We start from the raw sequence: 18,683 nt of genomic DNA on the forward strand, positions 1-18,683 counted from the left end.
GGGAACTAATAAGGCCAAAGGGGAGCACAGTGAACTGAAAGTGCTCATGGCTTACAGTGAACCGCAAGTAACATCTATGGGCAGGCAGGACGGGAATGTGGAAATAAGCATCCTGCAAGTCCAACACTACCATCCAGTTTTCTGGGTCCAGGGCAGACAAAACCTGAGCCAGAATGAGCATTTTGAACTTCTTTTTGAGGAACTGAAGGTCTAGCATAGGGCAGAGGCCCTTCTTCTTGGGTACCAGAAAGTAACGGGAATGACAACCATGACCCACTTATGGCACAGGGCCATCTCTATGGCTCTCTTGGCCAAGAGAGCAGTCCCCTCCTCGCGGAGAAGTGCCAAGTGATCCTTTGTCATCCAATTGTAGGAGGATGGAAAGGATGGAGGGGTAGTCTCGAAAGGGAGGGGGGAGTAGCCCCGTCGGACTATCTGCAAACCCACCTGTCTGACGTGAAGGACTGCCAGAGGAGCAGGTGATGGCGAACCATCAGACTAGGAAGATTTGGCGGCAGTTGCAGAGAAGGTGGATGGTTTGGATGGGGTAGGAGGATGGACTGGCCGGACCATTGGCTCCCTGATCCATAAGGACAGCTGAACCCAAGTCCATGGCCACACAGAGGCTTAGCAGCATGTGCGGCATGGTAGCTAGAGGGGAACGGCTATGGTGGGATGCCCTTTCTGTAGCCATGAATGGGGCATAAAACAGACTGAGGGCAAGGGACAGCTGCAAGGCCCAAGGATCTGGCCGTAGCACGAGAATCCTTGAAGCGCTTGAGCACCGAGTCTGCTTGGTCTCCAAAGAGACGGGTGCCATCAAAGGGCATGTCTCGAAAAGCCATATGTCCTCAACCAGGTTTGGCGCCTAAGGGCCACAGTCGATGCAATCGCTCTGCCCAGTGAGCCGGTCGTGTCCAATCTACATCTGATTGTGAACTTTGCATTGTCTCTCCTATCAGCAACAGCTTGGGACAGTATAGCCGGGGTCTCCTCCGGGACCTCTGACAGCACTTACACAACCGTATCGCACAGCATATGAGAGTAACAGCCTAAAAGGCATGCGGTGTGCACGGACCGCAATGCCAGGCTGGAGAAAGAAAACATGATCTTCCCAAGTTGGTCCAGCCTCCGGATTCCCTCTCCGGGGGTACAGAAGGGGAGGCACCCTGGGAAAAGGGGGGGAAAGTCCTGTTGACAGGAGACTCTGTGCTGGATGCAGTAAGCTGGGCTCTGGTTGTAGTGCCCCCTACTTTTTTGCCTGGTGTTAGAATGTTTTGGACTGTAGTGCACTGGGATCTTGCTAACCAGGACCCCAGTGCCAGTGCTCTCCCCCCAAAATTTGGTAAAATTGTACTTTTATATCCACAGTTGGTATCCTGGTGCACCCATGTAAGTCCTTATTATATGGTACTTGGATACCCATGTCATTTGTACACCAGGGATCTCCCATGGGCTGCAGCATGTATTGTGCCACCCATGGGAGCTCATTGAAACTGCCTGCAGGCCTGCCAATGTAGCCTACTTTAAATGGTGCATTCCCCCTTTTACCACAGATATAAGGCTTACCTTATATCTTGGTCACTGCACTTAGACACCAAGTCACTCCTCTGGTAGGCCCTTTATCCCAAGGGCAGGGTACATGTCCCCAAGTGTGAGGGTACCCTTGCATGAGTAGGGTACCCCTACAAACCCAGACTCCATTCCCTGGGCTTTTAAGGTATGTGGTGGACACTGGTCAATAAGAGTGGTCCAACTACTTAATGGCTTCTCTGTACCTAGGCATGTTTGGTATCAAACATGTTGGAATTGTGCAACTGCACAGATTACAGTGCTAGTTGTGGGATTCCCTGTATTCTGGGGGTTCCTTAGAGGATCCCCAGTTCTGCCTGTGCACCCTTATGGGGTCTGGCTGCCAGCCCATGCTGCTGCCGACCCTAGACACAAAGGATTTCCTGCAAGGGAGAGGTGGGACCACCTCCCCCCTGTGTATTAGGTGTGTAAGGGGTGGGGTGGCCTCTGAGCGCCAGACTGCTTTGAAGAGGACATTTGGTGCCCTCCTTGCATAATCCGGTTTGCACCAGTTCAGGAACCCCTGTTTCCCACTCGTGTGAAACTGCACATAAGACAGGTGAGTGACCACCCACCGGTCCAGTTCCTACCCTAGGAGGTGCACAGAGCTCTGCCACATGGCGGGTTGAATGCCATCTTGGAAACAGAGGCCTCTGGGAGTATCTGACTGGTTAGGCCAGGTAGATGACGTCCCTGACCACCTCTGAAAGGTGGGTCACTTCAGAGAGTGACCAACCCCCTTTTAGGGTTACTTAAGGGCTCCCCCGGGGGTGGGTTCTCAGATTCATCGAGCAAGACTCTACAAGGAACTCATGCCTGACTTCTTCAGCTCCTGGCCTCTGGAACCACTGCTGGTCTGCTCTGGAACCAAAAAAAGTCTGCTTTTGGTGGGAAGGCTCAAAATGCAACATTATTTCTCTGGATCCTGCAAGAATTCTGCAACATCCAAGGCTGTGCATCCTCTAGGGTCACAAGGACTCTTTGCATCTGGAAGCACAGGGAATCTTCCTTGGAGTGAAGGAGTCACTCCCCTGCACCTGCAGGCACCTCAAGGCAACGACAACCGGCTGGTGGATCCTGCTGTCACATGGACAACATTAAGGATCTGCACACAGGTGGTGGTTCTGTGGTCTTTGTTGGGCCCCCCGTCTCCTAATCCACCTGGCGGACGGTGGGCACCTGCTGCAGCCACTGGCACTGTTGCTCTTGCCAAGGCTTGTTGACTCTTCCTCCAAGAGAAGTTCGAGCACCGAGAAGCCACAGCCTCCAGCACTCTGCAATCAGAAGAGCGATCTCCATTCTGCAACTCCTGCGATGTGGGACTTCTGTTTGTTGTCCTGCTGAGGCCTCCTTGTGTCCATCACCTGTGGGTCACTCATGGGGGCTCCAATGACTTCTGCTGGCCTCCTTGTGTGCTGGGGGCCAGCCCTGACTCCCCCGGACCTTGCTGGTCCCCAATAACTTGCAAATACATCTTCAGCTCCTGCTTGCATTGGCCAGTGCTTGTTGGTGGCGTCGCTGGTCACTGACCCTCTTGCAATCCGGCGACTGATGTGGGATAGCTCATAGTTGACACTAAGGATCTTCTGCAGCTCCTAGACCCTGCAGCTGGACTTTTCACCAACCTGCGGGAACTTCACCGCTAGGAGGGGGGGTATTACCACCTGGGCACCTCAAAGGGTGCTTCTGCTTCAGGTCTTCTACATCTGGAATACGCCCCTAGGTGAAGGCAGCCTCCTGATCTTCTAGAATGTCCTCCCAGAATTACTCACACTCATTTTTAGCAATGAATGACATTTCAGAGTAAACAAAAGTGTTCCAGTGAAAGGAAAAGACAGAAGGGTGCATAACATGAGCAGTACAGGATGGTAAGCAGTTCAGGAACTGAAAGGTACGGGGGAGAGGAATAGAAGGGGGGTAGTGTTTGATTCTGGGAGGTGAGGTGGAGCAGCACAAAAAGAGCAGAGAGGGCTGGAAGGGGAGACGTTCTCTCTACCACAAGCGGGTGAGGAGTTGTGTAGAAATGAATCAGTTGGTAAGGAAAAAGCACTTCAGTAGGTCAAGGGCATGATTTCAAAATGGCTCCAGAAGACCTTTCTCAGCCCTAAGTTTTGACCTAGTGCATTGGAAAACTCCTGGAGTTTTACAAGTTCCAATTAATTTTTACCAGTTGGGCTAACAGAATTTGCATAAGAAAATCTTAAGTGGAAAAGATGTGTCCAGGCCACATGGAGTAATCTCTTAACCAAAGGCGCACAAGACAGAGAAAAGAAAGACCAAGGCAATGTGACTGGTCGAAGGACTCCTCTGTACAAAAGCAACAAGGGCCTAAAAACACAAAGTTCACTTGTAAAAAGAAGTTAAAAAAATATACCATAAGGTCTCACATGGGGCATTGAAAAGTAATCTACAAGACCCCATAATAAGGTACTCGTTTGTATGAACAAAGTTAATGGAATTCCAGTTTTAGGGACTTGTGATGTACTTAACCATGGAGGTGGGACATCATCTATGCATCAAGCTCCCAACCGGTTGGCTCTACGGTTGTCGTTGCTATGTCCTCTCCTCTTTTATTCAGTTATCAGAGTGGAGCATTGCCAGTTTACATTTGGTAGTGGAGGTTATAAACTCTGATGAGGTATTTCAGATGTTTCAGGTTAATTTTTGAAAACAAGAAAAAGAGTGTGGCGCCATGAAAACCTATGAATATCGAGAAGGCGTGCAGGTTGAGGCACCACTAGCTCCACCTTGATGGTTGCAGATATTAATAACAGAAATGGGTTCCCCCATATAGGTGCCCTAGTCAGCCAGTGTAGTCAATCTGTTCAGGTTTTTTGGTGATCTGTGTAATAATCTGGCTCTTTATATGGTATATCAAAATGAGATATACCGTGCAGTGAGTCCAAGGGTTCCCTTACTAGTGGACAGGTGCTTGCTCTAGCAATCCCAAGGTGCTCGCTTTAGTGGGTAGTCTGGTCGAGGAGCCTTAGGCTTATCAGAGAGGAGTGTTAGACATTTGCAAATACACACATTCAATAAATGAGACAAGACTCAATAAGGAGATCCATACCAATTTACAATAAAAACAATTATCTTTATATATAATTTGCCACCAGAACCAATGTGATCAGGTAAATACATTTGCAAGAAAAATCTTTAGTTTAGAAAAGTTGACAGTGCAATTCTTGAAAGCTGCAATGTTACCCTATTAAAAACAAATACTGCATACAGAGTACAGTGACTTACGAGGCCAATCTCCTTGACTTAAAGTAGGTATGGGGCAAGGTCCAAGACCACACCAACTGGTCACATCGGGTGGCACTGGGGCGGTCAGGTGCAGTGATGCAGTACAGCATTGGGTGACCACTTTTAGTCAATGGGGATCGGTCTAGTTGAAAAGAGGCTGCAGATTAGGACTTGGGATCCAGTCAGGGAGAACCACCAAGTGACCTCAATTCTTGAGATGCTCGGGGACATAGGGACCCCAGTGGTCCTCCTCTCCTCAGTCTGGGCATCCAGGTGCAGAGGGTTATTGGACAGTTGGGGGTTTCCGTCACTGGTGGCAGTTAAGGTGGAGGGGGGCCATAGCAACAGGGTGCATGCATAGGCTGGGGGACCAGTCTGGCTGAACCAACAAGTTCGCTCAAGTCTCAAGCTTGGAGAATGCAGGGAGAACAGTGGTCCTCTTCTCCTCGGTCGGGGGTGTCCGGGTGCAGAGGTGCAGTGGACCGTCAAGTTGCAGTCACCGGAGGCAGTCACGGTTGATGGGGGCCTGCACAATAAGATTGCAGGCATCTATGTGAAGGTTGCAGTGGGGAGACCCACAATGGACTTTGCCTCTGGAGAGGCTGGGGACCACGTTGACACCATTGGCCCACTTCAACTCAGGCTAGGGGGGCATGGGTTTAGTGGTACTGTCCGGCATCTGGTTTTGGCGGTCCAGAGCCCTCTTCAGTTTTCCATGGGTGCTTGCAAAAGTGCAGAGAAGCAGCTCCCCAGGAGTTCCTTGTGCTGGGTTGAAGGCTGGAAGTCTTCCTGGGCTTTTGACTGGAGGACAAGGCAGCTTTCTCGCAATTGTCGAAGTCGGCAGGCAGGCTTGGAGCTAAGTCAGTCACTGGTCTTCAGTTCTTGCCTTCTTCGTCTCTGGAGTGTCGTTCAGGTCAGCACGAAATTTCCTGCCTGTCCAGGTGCCAAATAGGCCCTGGGGCAGGGGGTCATCATCTCTTCTTTGAGCGAAGCCAGATCCGCATATCAAGGGTGGTGGGCTTCTTTGAAGCCTGGTGTCTTGGAATGCAGATCATCCTTTTGGGAAGGGTGTGCCGACCCACCTGCCAGATGAGGGTTTGTTTCAGTCTACCCGAGAGCAAAGGCGCTCACACTTCGGGGTCAGAAGTGTGTCTTGTTGTTTGCAGGCTAGTTCGAACTAGTCAGCCAGCACACGGGTAAACTGTAGGTTTTTCCAGGGAGCACCTCTAAGATGCCCACTCGGTACATGTATTAATAAATCCATCACTGGTATCGTGAGGGTTTATTAATATGAGATGCTTGATACCAAACATCCGAATCTTCAGTGAAGCCACTATGTAGATGGGGGAATTGTACAGATCAGTGTCCAGCACATATATTTAAAATGGCTTCCCTGTTCACTCATTATGTTTAAGAATCGACAAAGACATAGCAGGGGTATATCTGCTCGTGCAGATATGGTCTCATGTAATATAATGCACCCTGCCTTAGGGCTGTAAGGCCTGCTGTAGGGGTGACTTGCATATATCGCATGCAGTGTTGGGGTCGTGGCATGTTGTGTTTTTCACTTTTAGTTGCAGTCTGCATGTGCCAGGTGAGGGGTCCCTGAGGGTGGCACAATACATGCTGCAGCCCTTGTGGGCCTTCTTTAGTACCCAGGCCCTAGGTACTTGACATACCATTTTCTAGGGACTTAAAGTGGAGCCAAAGGTTTACCACTAGGTAACAACTGCACAGTTTTAGGGAAAGATTTGGCACTGGGGACCGATTTGCATGAACCAGTGCACTTTCAGTCAAAATCGCATTGAATACCAGGCAAAAAGTGTGGGTAACCATGTGAAAAAGGGTCATTTTCCTACAAACTGTAAAGCAAAATCAAGTAGGACAAAGGCAAAGGAGTCTTTTGCAGCTACGAATGTCCATATTTGGGTCACCCGCAGCTCCAAAGAACCTCTTTCACTATTGTTTGGAAAACATTTGATTCTGCCTTATGCAGAATCCGAGAACTTCTGCAGAAGAAACACACAGTAGTAGAGATCATTTTGATTATAACCTGATAAGACTGGCAAGTATTCACAGTGGTGTCTGTAGAAATAATTTGAAAGGGGGTGTGTGGCACACAAAGGTAACAGAAGCAGTGTCTGCGCGTACACATCAAAATGTGTCTGTGTCCTTTTTCTTTATATCTTGTGTTTTCTGTTTCTTCACTTACAGCCCTCCCTCCGTCTGCAGGCTTAGTTAAACAACTTGTATCATGATTTCTTTGAAATTATAATTTGCTTTGCTACTGGACCTAGTGCTTGGGGCACAAAGAGGGGCCAAGCGGAATGTAGCTGAGTCATGGTCCCCAGCCAGTCCCACTCTAGCGACACCTTTGTCCATTTAGTATTGCATTAATTAACAAATCTGTTTAAGCAATCCTTCCACACTATTTAAACGTGCAGAAGACATTTCTAGGCCCCTTTTTCCCCTGAAAGTTCTTCTAAGTCACTTTAAAGCTATGTGACCACAAAAGGGCCCTGGTTCAGCCTGCAAAGTCAACCTAAGGCCATTGTAGTGAATAAGAGTATACTTACATCGTAGAAGTCAGTCTTGAATTTGTCAGTGCTCAGCACAGGAAGGCAGTGACAGAGGGCATAGGCCTCCCGAAGAATCTCATGGTTAAAAGGCACTTCACCTGACAGCAGACGGAAAAACACCACATTAGGCGGAGGGCAGGGAAAAATGGAGACCGGCAGAGACAACAACAACCTATGACATGAGAACTAGATGAAATATGTGAAATTACCTGCTACTTACACTTCTATAACCACTTAATTTCACACAGAGTGAATCAAACACAATTACAGGTAAGTGACCATTTTAACCAAAAAGCAAATAGAAAGTAAACTGTAGAGTGAAGCCCAGTTATAAAATACAAAATAAAACATTGTGCCTGAACACGGGAAAACCTTGGGCTGCCCAGGTTCTCCAAATGAACCAAAGAGCTGCAGCAGCCAAATGCTATATTGAATAGTCAGTTGGTCAGCATGATCTAATAACAGAGAACAGTTCCAATAGGTAGAGGGTAGTCGATAATGGATAAAACCAGAGGTTACTAACCACCCTTCTCGTCAGACTGTCCGTGACTGGGTGGATCGTCTAGCAATGTTAAAGTAGTTTGAAGCTTGCTGCAGAATAATGCACTGATTTTTCTTTGTCGGTACATAAGCAAATCTTACTGATATGCCTCCACATTCTATGGAAAGAAAGATAACTAAGTTCATCAACCTTCCTTTCCCCTTAAAATCAACATACACGTCTAACTGGCTCCTGATATGATCTTCTTCTGTGTAGACCGATGGGGAAAAAACTGTGTGTGCTAACAGTAGTTGGACATAAACAGTGGTTTTGAATGTTGCTGCAGTCATTAGAAGAATCTCTGGCTGCGAAGACTAGCATAGCACGACTGTAAAAATGCACTATCATGCCAGGTAGGCTTTATAGCACAGTGGTTAGCTACATAGTTTAAAGTAGTTTTACCATCTATTTCATGCTGTTACGTCACTGGACAAGGCCTATGGTAAGATACAAATGGTTAAGGAAGAGAACGCCTCAACCATGTTGGGAGATGCTACAGGAAAGGTGGTATCAATGTTTACAGGGAAATCTGTGCTTTGCAGTCTACGTTCAGCCCGTAACGAAGAAAGAGTGAAGGCTTTGTGGTGGGGCAGACATACCTGCTTCCGAGGCCTTCACATACTCCAGGATGAGCTTCACGCGGCTGTGGAGCATCTTGATTGCACTGTGCTGGGCGATTAGGTGCTCTGCCACTAGAAGAGATGGGGATGGAAAAAAGCTGTGAGTACAAAGAGGAAGGGAGAATAGGGGATTTGAGAATACTTACAATGTACAGCAAGTGAAGAGAGCTGTATCAAATAGTTTATTTGTAGGTGAAGTTTTGCAGCTTGAAGAATTCGCTGGATTTGCGTGCTTCAGTCTGCTATCTAGGGGTCCGGTCTAGAATTTGTCTTGAGTCCTTTCTTTGTTTTTGCTGCTGTTGGGCGTCAACGGATTTGCCTATTTAGTGCTTCCTGTGACATTGTGTCTCCTCCTCTGGAAGCAGCCACCTTTGGTCGCCATCCAGATTTGTTTTTTTGTGCCCTTTCTTCTTTTTCCTTTCTCCCATCTTCCTGGTGTAGGTGGATGGGTCGCTTGTGTATCCAGAAAATTCTTCAAGCTGCAAAACTACTCTCTTAGGTAAGAATCTTTTTGTTTTGTAGTATGAATCTTTTGTGGATTCACATACTGTGCATTGATTTTGTAGCAGTTTCTTATTTTTGCAGTGTTTGGGTTGAAGATTGGTTTAAATTTGTAAACGGATGTTTTAGTACCTTTTGTCCAACTTGTGCTTCTTTGTTCATTTGAATGTCGAAACAGTGGTGTTTCGTAAACCTGTGTAGTGAAGACCATGTTGCTGCCATACATATATTGTAACAAAGTGTTTGCTAGAAAGGCAATCGTTGCTCCTTTCTTCCTTGTTGAGTGTGCATTTGGGGTTGAATTCAGTTCTACCACAGCTCATTTGACATATTTGGATGGTTTGTGTGATCCATCTTGCAATGGTCCATTTTTTCACTGCCTTCCCCATTTTATTGTCTGCAAAAGACAAATAGCTGACTTGCCTTCCTGTTTGTCTTTTCAATGTAGTACATTATTGCTTGCCTTGTGTCTGGCGTATGTAGTGTTCTCTGCTTGTTTCTGCTTGGTATTTGTATAGTTTTTAGTCTGATTTATGAGGAAATGAGACACTATCTTGGGTAGAAACTGGATCTGTCCTCATGACTTCTGTCCTTGTGAATTTGTAAGCATGGTTCTTGGATTGCGAGTGCTTGTATTTCACTCACTCTGCGAAGTTGATGGTATGGTACAAGAAATGCAGTTTTCAATGTGATCATGTGAAAGTGTGGCTTTATTTAGAGGCTCAAAAGGTGTTTGCATCACATTGAGTTACTACCACATTCAGGTTTCATGTGGGTGCATGTACTTTTCTTGCTGGTGCTATTCTTTTAGCCCCTTCTAAAAATCTTTTGACTACTGGTGCTGTGAACATTTCTTCCTGTATCTTCTTGCATAGTCCACTATTGCTGCTAAGTGTACCTTTAAAGATGAATATGCTACCTTGCATCCTAGCAGGTGTGTTAGGTACTATAACACTCTTGTTTCCTTTGTTTTTTCTTTAATAGACCAGTCTTTAGACATCATAAGGAGTATAGTTTCCATTTGGCAATGTAATATGTCCTTGAAGTTGGCCTTCATGCCTCTCTGAGGTCCAACATTGTGTTTTCCAGTAGTTTTAAATGACTGAGCTCTAATTATTCAGGAGTCAGGCTGCCAGGCTTAAAGACTACAGTTCTAAGTGTAGTAACCTTCCTCATTTCATTGATAAGTCGGGTTGTGCTGGTAAGTTTAGAATGTTCCCCAGAGCCATTTCTAGGACTTCTGAAAACCATGCCTGTCTTGCCCATTGTGGTGCCACTAGAACTAGGGTCATCTTTCTTCTCCAGCATTTATCACCTTGTGTAACAGTGGTATTGGGAGTGGGGAGCATATGTAAATGTCCAGGACCAATTTATTAACAGGGTATTCCCTAATGATTTGGCAAAATCGTTGTCTGTACGCAAAGTTTTGGCATTTTAATTTCTCTGGAGTTGCAAATAGGTCTATCTTTGGTGTTCCCCAATTTCTGAAGCCCTGGTTGATCATCTTCTGATTGATCTCCCATTCATGGGAGCACGTTGCTTGTCTGCTCAAGCTGTCTGCCAGGTAGATGAACTGCTGTAATTTCTGTTGATCTCTAAATTGCCCATTTCCAAATTTTCTGGGCTAGTAAAGGATCAAGTCGCCTCTTGCTTTTTGATCTATAACATTGCTGTTGCATTGTCTGTTTGAATCTAAACTGATTTTCCGAACAACTTTTTGTGAAATACTTTTAAGCCTAGAAGACCATCTTTGGTTCCAGAAGGGAAACATCCTGAACAACTGGTTGGGAACAACACAGATGTTTCCCACGCAAGTGTTAGCACGCTTGCCTGAACAACGCATGGCTTTTTCTCTGCCTTAACCACGCATGTGCTGAACTACGCTTATGCATGGTTAAGACAGAGAAAAGGGCAGAATGGATCGGGAGAGGATGCAGTCAGGCAAGTGGGGCTAGTTTTGAGGTGTGGATGAAGGGCTTCGGGTGAGGGTATTGGGCTTTTTTTTTTTTTTTAAGGGGCGGAGTATTTGGGATTTTTTGTTTTTAAGGGTAGGGCTTAGGGTGGGGGGGGGGGGGGTCAAGCAAGGTTGGGGTAGTTTTTAGTGGTGGCAGATGGATGGCTTTGCTTTTTTGTATCTTTTTAGGGGCAGGGTGGGGGGGATGTTTTTATTTTTGGGTGCATCGGGAGAGGGCGTAGTCAGGTAAGTGGTGCTGGGGCTGGGTTTGGGCTATTTTTTGTTTAGGGGTGGGGGGGAAATCGGGGAAGGTTTTAGGGCTCAGGGTGGGTTGGGGTTTCGGGTAGATTTGTTTTTAGGGGCAGTTTCAGGGTGGTTTTGTTTTTAGGGAAGATAGGTGGGTGGGGTCAAGGAAGGTTTTAGGGCTTAGGGTGGGTGGGGGTGGTATTGTTTTTAAGGCGGGTGGGGAGGGGCCCGGGGTAGTTTAAGTATTCGGTGTGGGTTACTTTTGGGCCTTAGGGCAGGTAGCATGATAGAACCACGCATGCCGTTCCCACACATGCCTTTACTAGGCATGTTTTACAATGAAAAATCATTGTAAAGGCATGCGTGGTAAAGGAATGCATGGTAACAACGCAGTTGTTGTTCCACCCGCGTTAAGGCATGTGTGGTTCCCACATGCGTTGTTCCATTATCCATTTGTTCAAGGATATTGAAGTGTATTACAGTACCCTGTTTCTTCCAGACTCCTCGTACTTTGAGCGTGCTCATGTAAGCTCCCCATCACGAATGAGAGGCATCTGCTGTAATGGTTACTGTTGGAGTTAGTTGTGTAATTGTTCTTCCTTGTGCGATTTGCTCCACCCCAACATTTCCTGCTGTACTGTTAATGTGACAACCACTACATCCTCCCAACTCACTCTGCCATGTGAACATTGATTCCATAGCCATTCCTGAATTGGTCTTGTGTGCCGTCTTACATATGGGTTTAAAGGGACGCATGATGCCATTTTCCCCAATAATTTCCCCACTGTCCTCAATGTCAGAGCTTGCCCTTCCTGGTAAATGTGAGTTTCTTGCAACAGTAACTGAATTCTCTTCTAGCTGAGATATACCTTCTCCTGTATTTAATTGATCCTTGCTCCCAGAAACAATTATTCTTGTTATGGTATTCGTGATGATTTTTCTAGGTTTATTGAGAAACCCAATATGAATAGTGTCCTTATTACCGGTTGTATATGTCCTTGGCACTTTTTGTGTGAGTTTGCCCTTTTTTTATTATTTTTTTATTTACACACATGCTTTATTCGATCAATCGATCATCAAAGCGAATATACAATAATAGTAAGAATAAAAAATAAAAAAAAAACCAATAATAGTAGTAATAATAATAATACATAATAAAATTAGGCATGGATTCCTAAGAACGTAGTCCAATTAAAATTCTCAGAACATATAATACACATATGATTTCAACCCCCCTCCTACAATTCTTATAACAGTAAAAGAGTAAAAAGCGGGGCTCTGGATTAAAACACAGTCCTTACAATGGAATTACGTATTCGCCATGCTACTAATAAATATTTACTAACAGCAATTATTAAAACCGTAGAATGGTGACTTTTTAAAATCCTCAAAGCAGAGGCACAGTCTTTTATCCCCATTTCGCGGCAAATGTGGCGGATCCACTTAGATCTAGGAAGGGAGTAAGCAGGGCAAAAAAACATGAAGTGTTCAACCGTTTCTGATTTTGCACCGCAAACTGGGCATGTACTTGTATCTGCTTTTGCACCCCATCTGCACGTCAATGCCTTCAACGGTAATGACCCGAAACGGAATCTGGCATATAAACTTTTGCCGAGGATGTCGGGAATATTGTCTAAGTATGGTTCAAATTGTGGGTACCACTTAAAATCTGTGAAGCGGTTTGTTAAAGTGCCACAAGTTCTATAGGTAATATAATCGTTACATACATAAGACCAATATGTACGTTTCAGCACAATGGAGTGAGCCTTTTCTAGTTTGAGGGGTTCCTCCCAGAAGTGGCTAAGGCCAAGCTTGTTGAACCAACTGGATACATGTTTAATCCAAGGAATAGAGGTTGAGTTGGGGCACTTTAACAGGTCGTGGAGTGAGGTCTTGTAAACATCTAGTTCAGGATTAATCCATAGTCGTATCCAATATAATAAAGGTCTTAAAATGATTAGATCGGCTATGCGTCTCAAACCCAGGTCTAAAAACAGTGGTATCAATGGAGTACTAGGAGGACAGGCACACAAGGACCTCGCAAAATCGTTCTCACTTATAGTGAGCCTGTTACAGTCAGAAAGACCCCAGACCTCTGCTCCGTAAGCGGCGGCACCCTGTGCTCTAGCAATGTAGATCTTAATTGCTGGGGAGACAGTTTTTGCTGTCGTACCCCTATAGAAACGCAGGATTGATGCCGCACCATGTTGCAGGCGACCCACACTTTTATTGATCTGTTCTGCCGAGTTCAGATTATCAGAAAGCCTTACACCCAAATAATCAATGGAAGAAACCTTATCCAAGAGGTTTCCTTCTAAATTGATAGTACATTTCTTCCGCGCTCCTGAGCGGAACGCCATTAATTTGGTCTTTTTATGGTTCAGCTCTAGGCCGTAATCTCGACAAAAGGAGTTAAATCTATTAATAAGAGTTTGGAGGCCCATGGGAGATTTAGAAATAAGAAGAGAGTCGTCAGCGAAAAGAAGGATTGGTATTTTTTGGGCGCATAGGGTGGGGGCATCATTCTGCCACGTCATTAAAACCTGTACAACCTCATTGATAAAAATAGAGAATAAAAATGGTGCCAACACACAACCCTGGCGAACACCCCTATTTATGGGGATTTTGTCTGTTAGTTCGCCTAGGTTCCCCCATCCCACCTGCGCATATGTGTCCTCGTGCAACCGCTTCAAAAGTTGGATTAGATTAACTGAAGTCCCTATTTTTTTGTAGCACCTCCCACAATTTTTCTCTCGGGATTAGATCAAATGCTGATCTCAGATCAACAAAAGCGATGTATAATGGTTGTTTAGCCAGGGCTGTATATTTCCAGTACAGAATGGCCAGTCTAAAGACCTGGTCTACTGTACTGGTCCTTGGTCGAAATCCAGCTTGAAGGGGGGAAAGAATGTTCTTATCTTTAGCCCAATGAGTTAATCTACCTAGGAGTTGCTTGGCAAATATTTTTTGGATGTTATCAATTAAGCTGATTAGTCTGTAGTTTGTCGGGAGGTTTACGTTACCCTTTTTATGAATGGGGATAATTTCTGCACCCTTCCATGTCATGGGAATCTGCCCCCCTTCGGCAATTTTATTGGAGAGTGTATTAATGTACCAAGTCCAGACTTTTGGTTCTGACGAATAAAGATCCTCCGGAATGTTGTCTGGACCTGGAGCTTTCCCCAGTTTTAATGAGCTAATAGCATTGGCTGTTTCTTTAATAGTAAAGCAGATGTGGCTCTTATTATCCTCTGAGCCCCCTACAAGGGGGGCTGGTCCATGATGCTCATCAAAAGTAGAGTGAAAGTCTTGGCCTACTTCCTCTGTAACTAGAATTGTGGGGGTCTCAATTTTTTTATATAAGCCCAAAAAATGCTCGACCCATTTTTTCTGGCTGTATGTGGCTTCTCACACCAGTCCTGCCCTCTTTCTCTCGCTTACCTAACAATTCCCAAAACAATTTATTATTGGATTGGGTAGCGTTCAACAATTCCTGCCAGGTTGTGTCTTCCCAGATTTGTTTTGCTTGGGTAATGGATTCTTTGTAAGTACGTCTGGCTATTAATAATTCCCCATGGGTTCCTTCCAAGAGGGCACTTTTTAGTGCTTTCTTGGCCGTATGGCAGGACTCGCCAAACCATGAGCTATGAGTAGCTCCTTGGTGTCTTGTCCCAACCTTCCTATAGAATATACATTGTAATCTTATGATCATATTTTCATGTATGGATAAGAAGGGGATGTCATTGGAATCATAGTTATTATATGGAGCAAAAATATCTATAAAAGCCTGATAGATTTCGCGTAGCAGATAAGGGTTTGACTGGACCTTTGGCCACCTGACCTTCATAGATGTGATGTTCATGGTAGGAATTGGGACCAAGGTAGTTTGTTTGTTCAAGGTCCTACCAAAAACGTCACCTGACATAGAGAGTAGCAGAGGATAATGGTCGCTTTCGGTTCTAGCATCCACCTTCATGTCATTCAGAAAGGGCCACAGTCTCACATCTACTAGAAAATAATCTATTACGCTTGTAATTGATCCACGTTTAAAAGTGGGTGCAGTATCCAGGTCAGAGGGCATGCGACCATTACATGCCCTGAGACCATGTTTCAGACAAAGGGATGCCAGTTGGATAGCTACACGAGAATTAATACAATTATTGTCACTAGTCAGCTGTGCAATCCCCCATGTTTGATCTTCATCCTCTGTGAGACCAGTTAGTATCACAGAGGGTTCAAAGGTGCAATTTACATCCCCGGCTATTATTAGGTAGGAGGTTGATTGTAAGGTGTCTAAAAAAATCAAGAAGCTGTTTTAGAACTTGGGACTCAACCCCTCGCGAAACCGAACGAGCATAAACATTAACAAAAATTATGATAAAATTCTGTTGAAACGTAATTTGTAGCCCCATCAGATCTGGACTATAGAATTTTAAAATCTTATATGTGCACTGTACAGTTTTATTTATTAACATCAAAACTCCTCCTTTGGCTCGACCCGTCAGTTTTGAGGAGGGTTGAGCAGCCACATTAAAGGAAAGAAACTGGTCTAGGGTAATCGGCTCTTCAGCCCATGTTTCTTGAAAAAGACATATGTCTTGGGTATTGATGTACGAGCACCAGTCAGTATCGTCTAATTTCCTCCCAAGGCCAGCTAAATTCCATGTCATAATTGATATGCCTTTTTCCTCAAAGACTGGGCTTTGTAGCTGTAGGTTGGGCCTCTCAGGGATCAACTCTGTGTCAGTAAGTCCATCAGAAATCATCCGACTGGGTTCCGCTAAACTAGTCCCAAGAGTTGATCCCTGGGCTATTGCCAGTCATACTGGATTAGACCGGATAGAGTCGACATGCCTGGATGATTACTAGTTACATTGTTACATAAGTAACCAGAATTTTGTGGCTGACCTTCCATCTCCAGTGTTGTCTGTAAGGTGATGTGACCCCTTCTTTTTCCCATAAGATGGAGAGTTCGGTCATTGAACAGAATAAGATTTTCTACCAGGGATCTATCATAAAACTCGATTGAAATTACGTCGTGGATTGACCCTGAAGGACACCACCGCTTGGTGTTACAGATATCCGAACGTATAACTGATAGACAATTTCTTTGGTGTCGTAGCCAGTGGATTACTTTATTAACCCTAGACTCATGGTCCTCACTGAGACCTGGTGGCAATTTCGGCACTTGTTTTAAATGGAGAGTATTTGTTCCAAGTTTGAGGCATTGAGGTTTAAACAATATAACTGAATCGTGAGGAGACATCTGGTATAAAGGGGCACTAAAACAACCAGAAGAGGATTTGGGAGCGAGTTGGTCGCTGGCATTAGGTATGGGATAAAACCACCTGAGTGGGAGATTATCGATCTGTTTACAGCTCTTTAGTGGCAGATAGTTTGAGGGCCCTAGGGGGAGTGTGTTAATAGCACTATGATTTCTCATAGTATTCCCCTCATCTAGTGGTCTTTTACTATGCTGGTTTGCCTGTGTAATGTTGGGTTCAGAGTGTATTGCGTTCCCATCTGAGCCAGCCCGATGTATCTTCTCCTTTTGAAGATCAGTAGCCTGGCCCCCCTGTGCAAGCCGGATTGATAGTGTTGGGTCAGGCATTGTGTGGCCTATATTCGCCCTTCATCCCTAAAGTTGCACTTGCATCCATAGTCTAAGTTCTCCCGGAAGCATTTGGCCAGTTGTAAGACCAGGGACCTAACTTCTTCTATTCTCTGAAGTATAAGGACATTACTAGGATCAGTGGCGGGATGCGTTGAGAGGGAGACGGGTACTGATTTTGGGGTGCAAGATGTTGCCTCATTGTTAATGTCATCTGTAGTTATGTCAAGAACTCTGGGAGTTTCATCATCCTCAGCTAGGGCCTCAAACCGGTTTCTACAAGGTATGTTCGAGATCAGTTTGATCACAGGACTTGGTGATATAACAGGGTTAAGGATGTTACCCTCTGTTTCTGCATGGGGAGATCCGCACCTGTGCACCAATACCTTTGTCGTATTTATTATATCATTTGAGGGAGGGGTAGGTAGCAGGTGCGTTATTGGTAAAGTTGTTCCATTATTGGTCAAACCTAGATCCAAACCTTGATTCTTTGTCCTTTTCTTAAAATAGTCTTGTATCTTCCCAGGTGGGACTAGGGCATTTTTTCCCAAGGAGGTACCATTGTGATTGGGTGAACAGTTTAATATCGCCTCAACCTCTTCAAACAGCAGATCTATCTCCTCGAAGGGTTTTTTAGGCTTAGTGACCAGTTTAACAGTACGCTTCCTCTGCTTTTTACGGTCTGACAGAGGGTCTAGAGAATCAGCAGCTTTCCTTTCCCCAAGGAGACTGTAAAGTTATGGGATGCCGGTACGTTATATAAATTAAGACTTACTTGGTATGTTTAGACAGTAGATGAAAGAGAGTAGGCCCAGCCCAGCCTCATCCGGACGCAGGACGGGCCCGCCCTAGGCCCGGGCGCGTCCCGTGTGCGGGAGCGCGTTGGCTGTGTTTAAAGGGCTCCTGCCCTTGTTTGCTGGCTGCTGCCGCGGTCCCCCGGATGTTCGCGCTTCCCGCTGGGCGGGAGCGCGTTGGCTGTGTTTAAAGGGCTCCTGCCCTTGTTTGCTGGCTGCTGCAGCGGTCCCCCGGATGTTCGCGCTTCTCCTGTATTTAATTGATCCTTGCTCCCAGAAACAATTATTCTTGTTATGGTATTAGTGATGATTTTTCTAGGTTTATTGAGAAACCCAATATGAATAGTGTCCTTATTACCGGTTGTATATGTCCTTGGCACTTTTTGTGTGAGTTTGCCCTTATTAACCAGTCGTCTAGGTAAGGGTAAACATGTATCCCTTGTCTTCTGAACTGAACTGCTACTGCTGCTAGACACTTTGTAAAGTCCCTTGGAGCTGACTTAAACAAACAAAAAAACACTACCAGTTCAGTGCTAGAGTTTGGGTTAGTTTTTTTAACCACAAATTCCCGGTATTTTAAGTGCTTTGCATCTGCATTCATTGGGGTGTGCAAGTAAGCAACCTTATAGAGCTATTGTCATGAAATCCCCTTTTTGCAATTGTAGGATAACCTCCTGTCAGGTTGTCATTTTGAATCTCTTTGTTTTTATGAACTTGTTTATGAACTTAAGATCTAGAACTAGCCAAAGGGATCCGTCTACCTTCGGTATTAGGAAATACGTTGAGCAGTTCCCTTGATGATCTGTTTTGGGGATTTTCTCTATTTATTTCTTTTCCAGCGATTCCTTCACTTTGAGTAGACATGAGATTTATTCCTTTGAATGTATCTTTTTTTTTGTATCCTTGGTGGAGGTATCCCTAACCATTCTATGCAATTTCTAAATTTTATGATGTTTACTGTCAGTTTGTCTGAAAATATCTTCCTCCACTCCTAGAGGAGTTATTTTATTTTGCCTCCC

The 18,683-nt window shown here is 45.2% G+C and overlaps 1 protein-coding gene across 1 annotated transcript in view; it reads right to left on the reverse strand.

Moving 5' to 3' along the window:
* Positions 1–18,683, reverse strand: part of COPS6 (COP9 signalosome subunit 6) — a 131,638-nt gene that overhangs the window by 19,241 nt on the left and 93,714 nt on the right. Inside the window, exons 8-9 of the mRNA XM_069216789.1 lie at positions 8,538–8,630; positions 7,395–7,495 (exon numbers count right to left, since the gene is read on the reverse strand). Of these exons, the coding sequence (XP_069072890.1) occupies positions 7,395–7,495; positions 8,538–8,630 (194 nt within the window). The remainder of the gene's footprint in view (positions 1–7,394; positions 7,496–8,537; positions 8,631–18,683) is intronic.

The sequence above is a fragment of the Pleurodeles waltl genome, chromosome 12, assembly GCF_031143425.1.
Source record: "Pleurodeles waltl isolate 20211129_DDA chromosome 12, aPleWal1.hap1.20221129, whole genome shotgun sequence".
NCBI classification, from domain to species: domain Eukaryota; kingdom Metazoa; phylum Chordata; class Amphibia; order Caudata; family Salamandridae; genus Pleurodeles; species Pleurodeles waltl.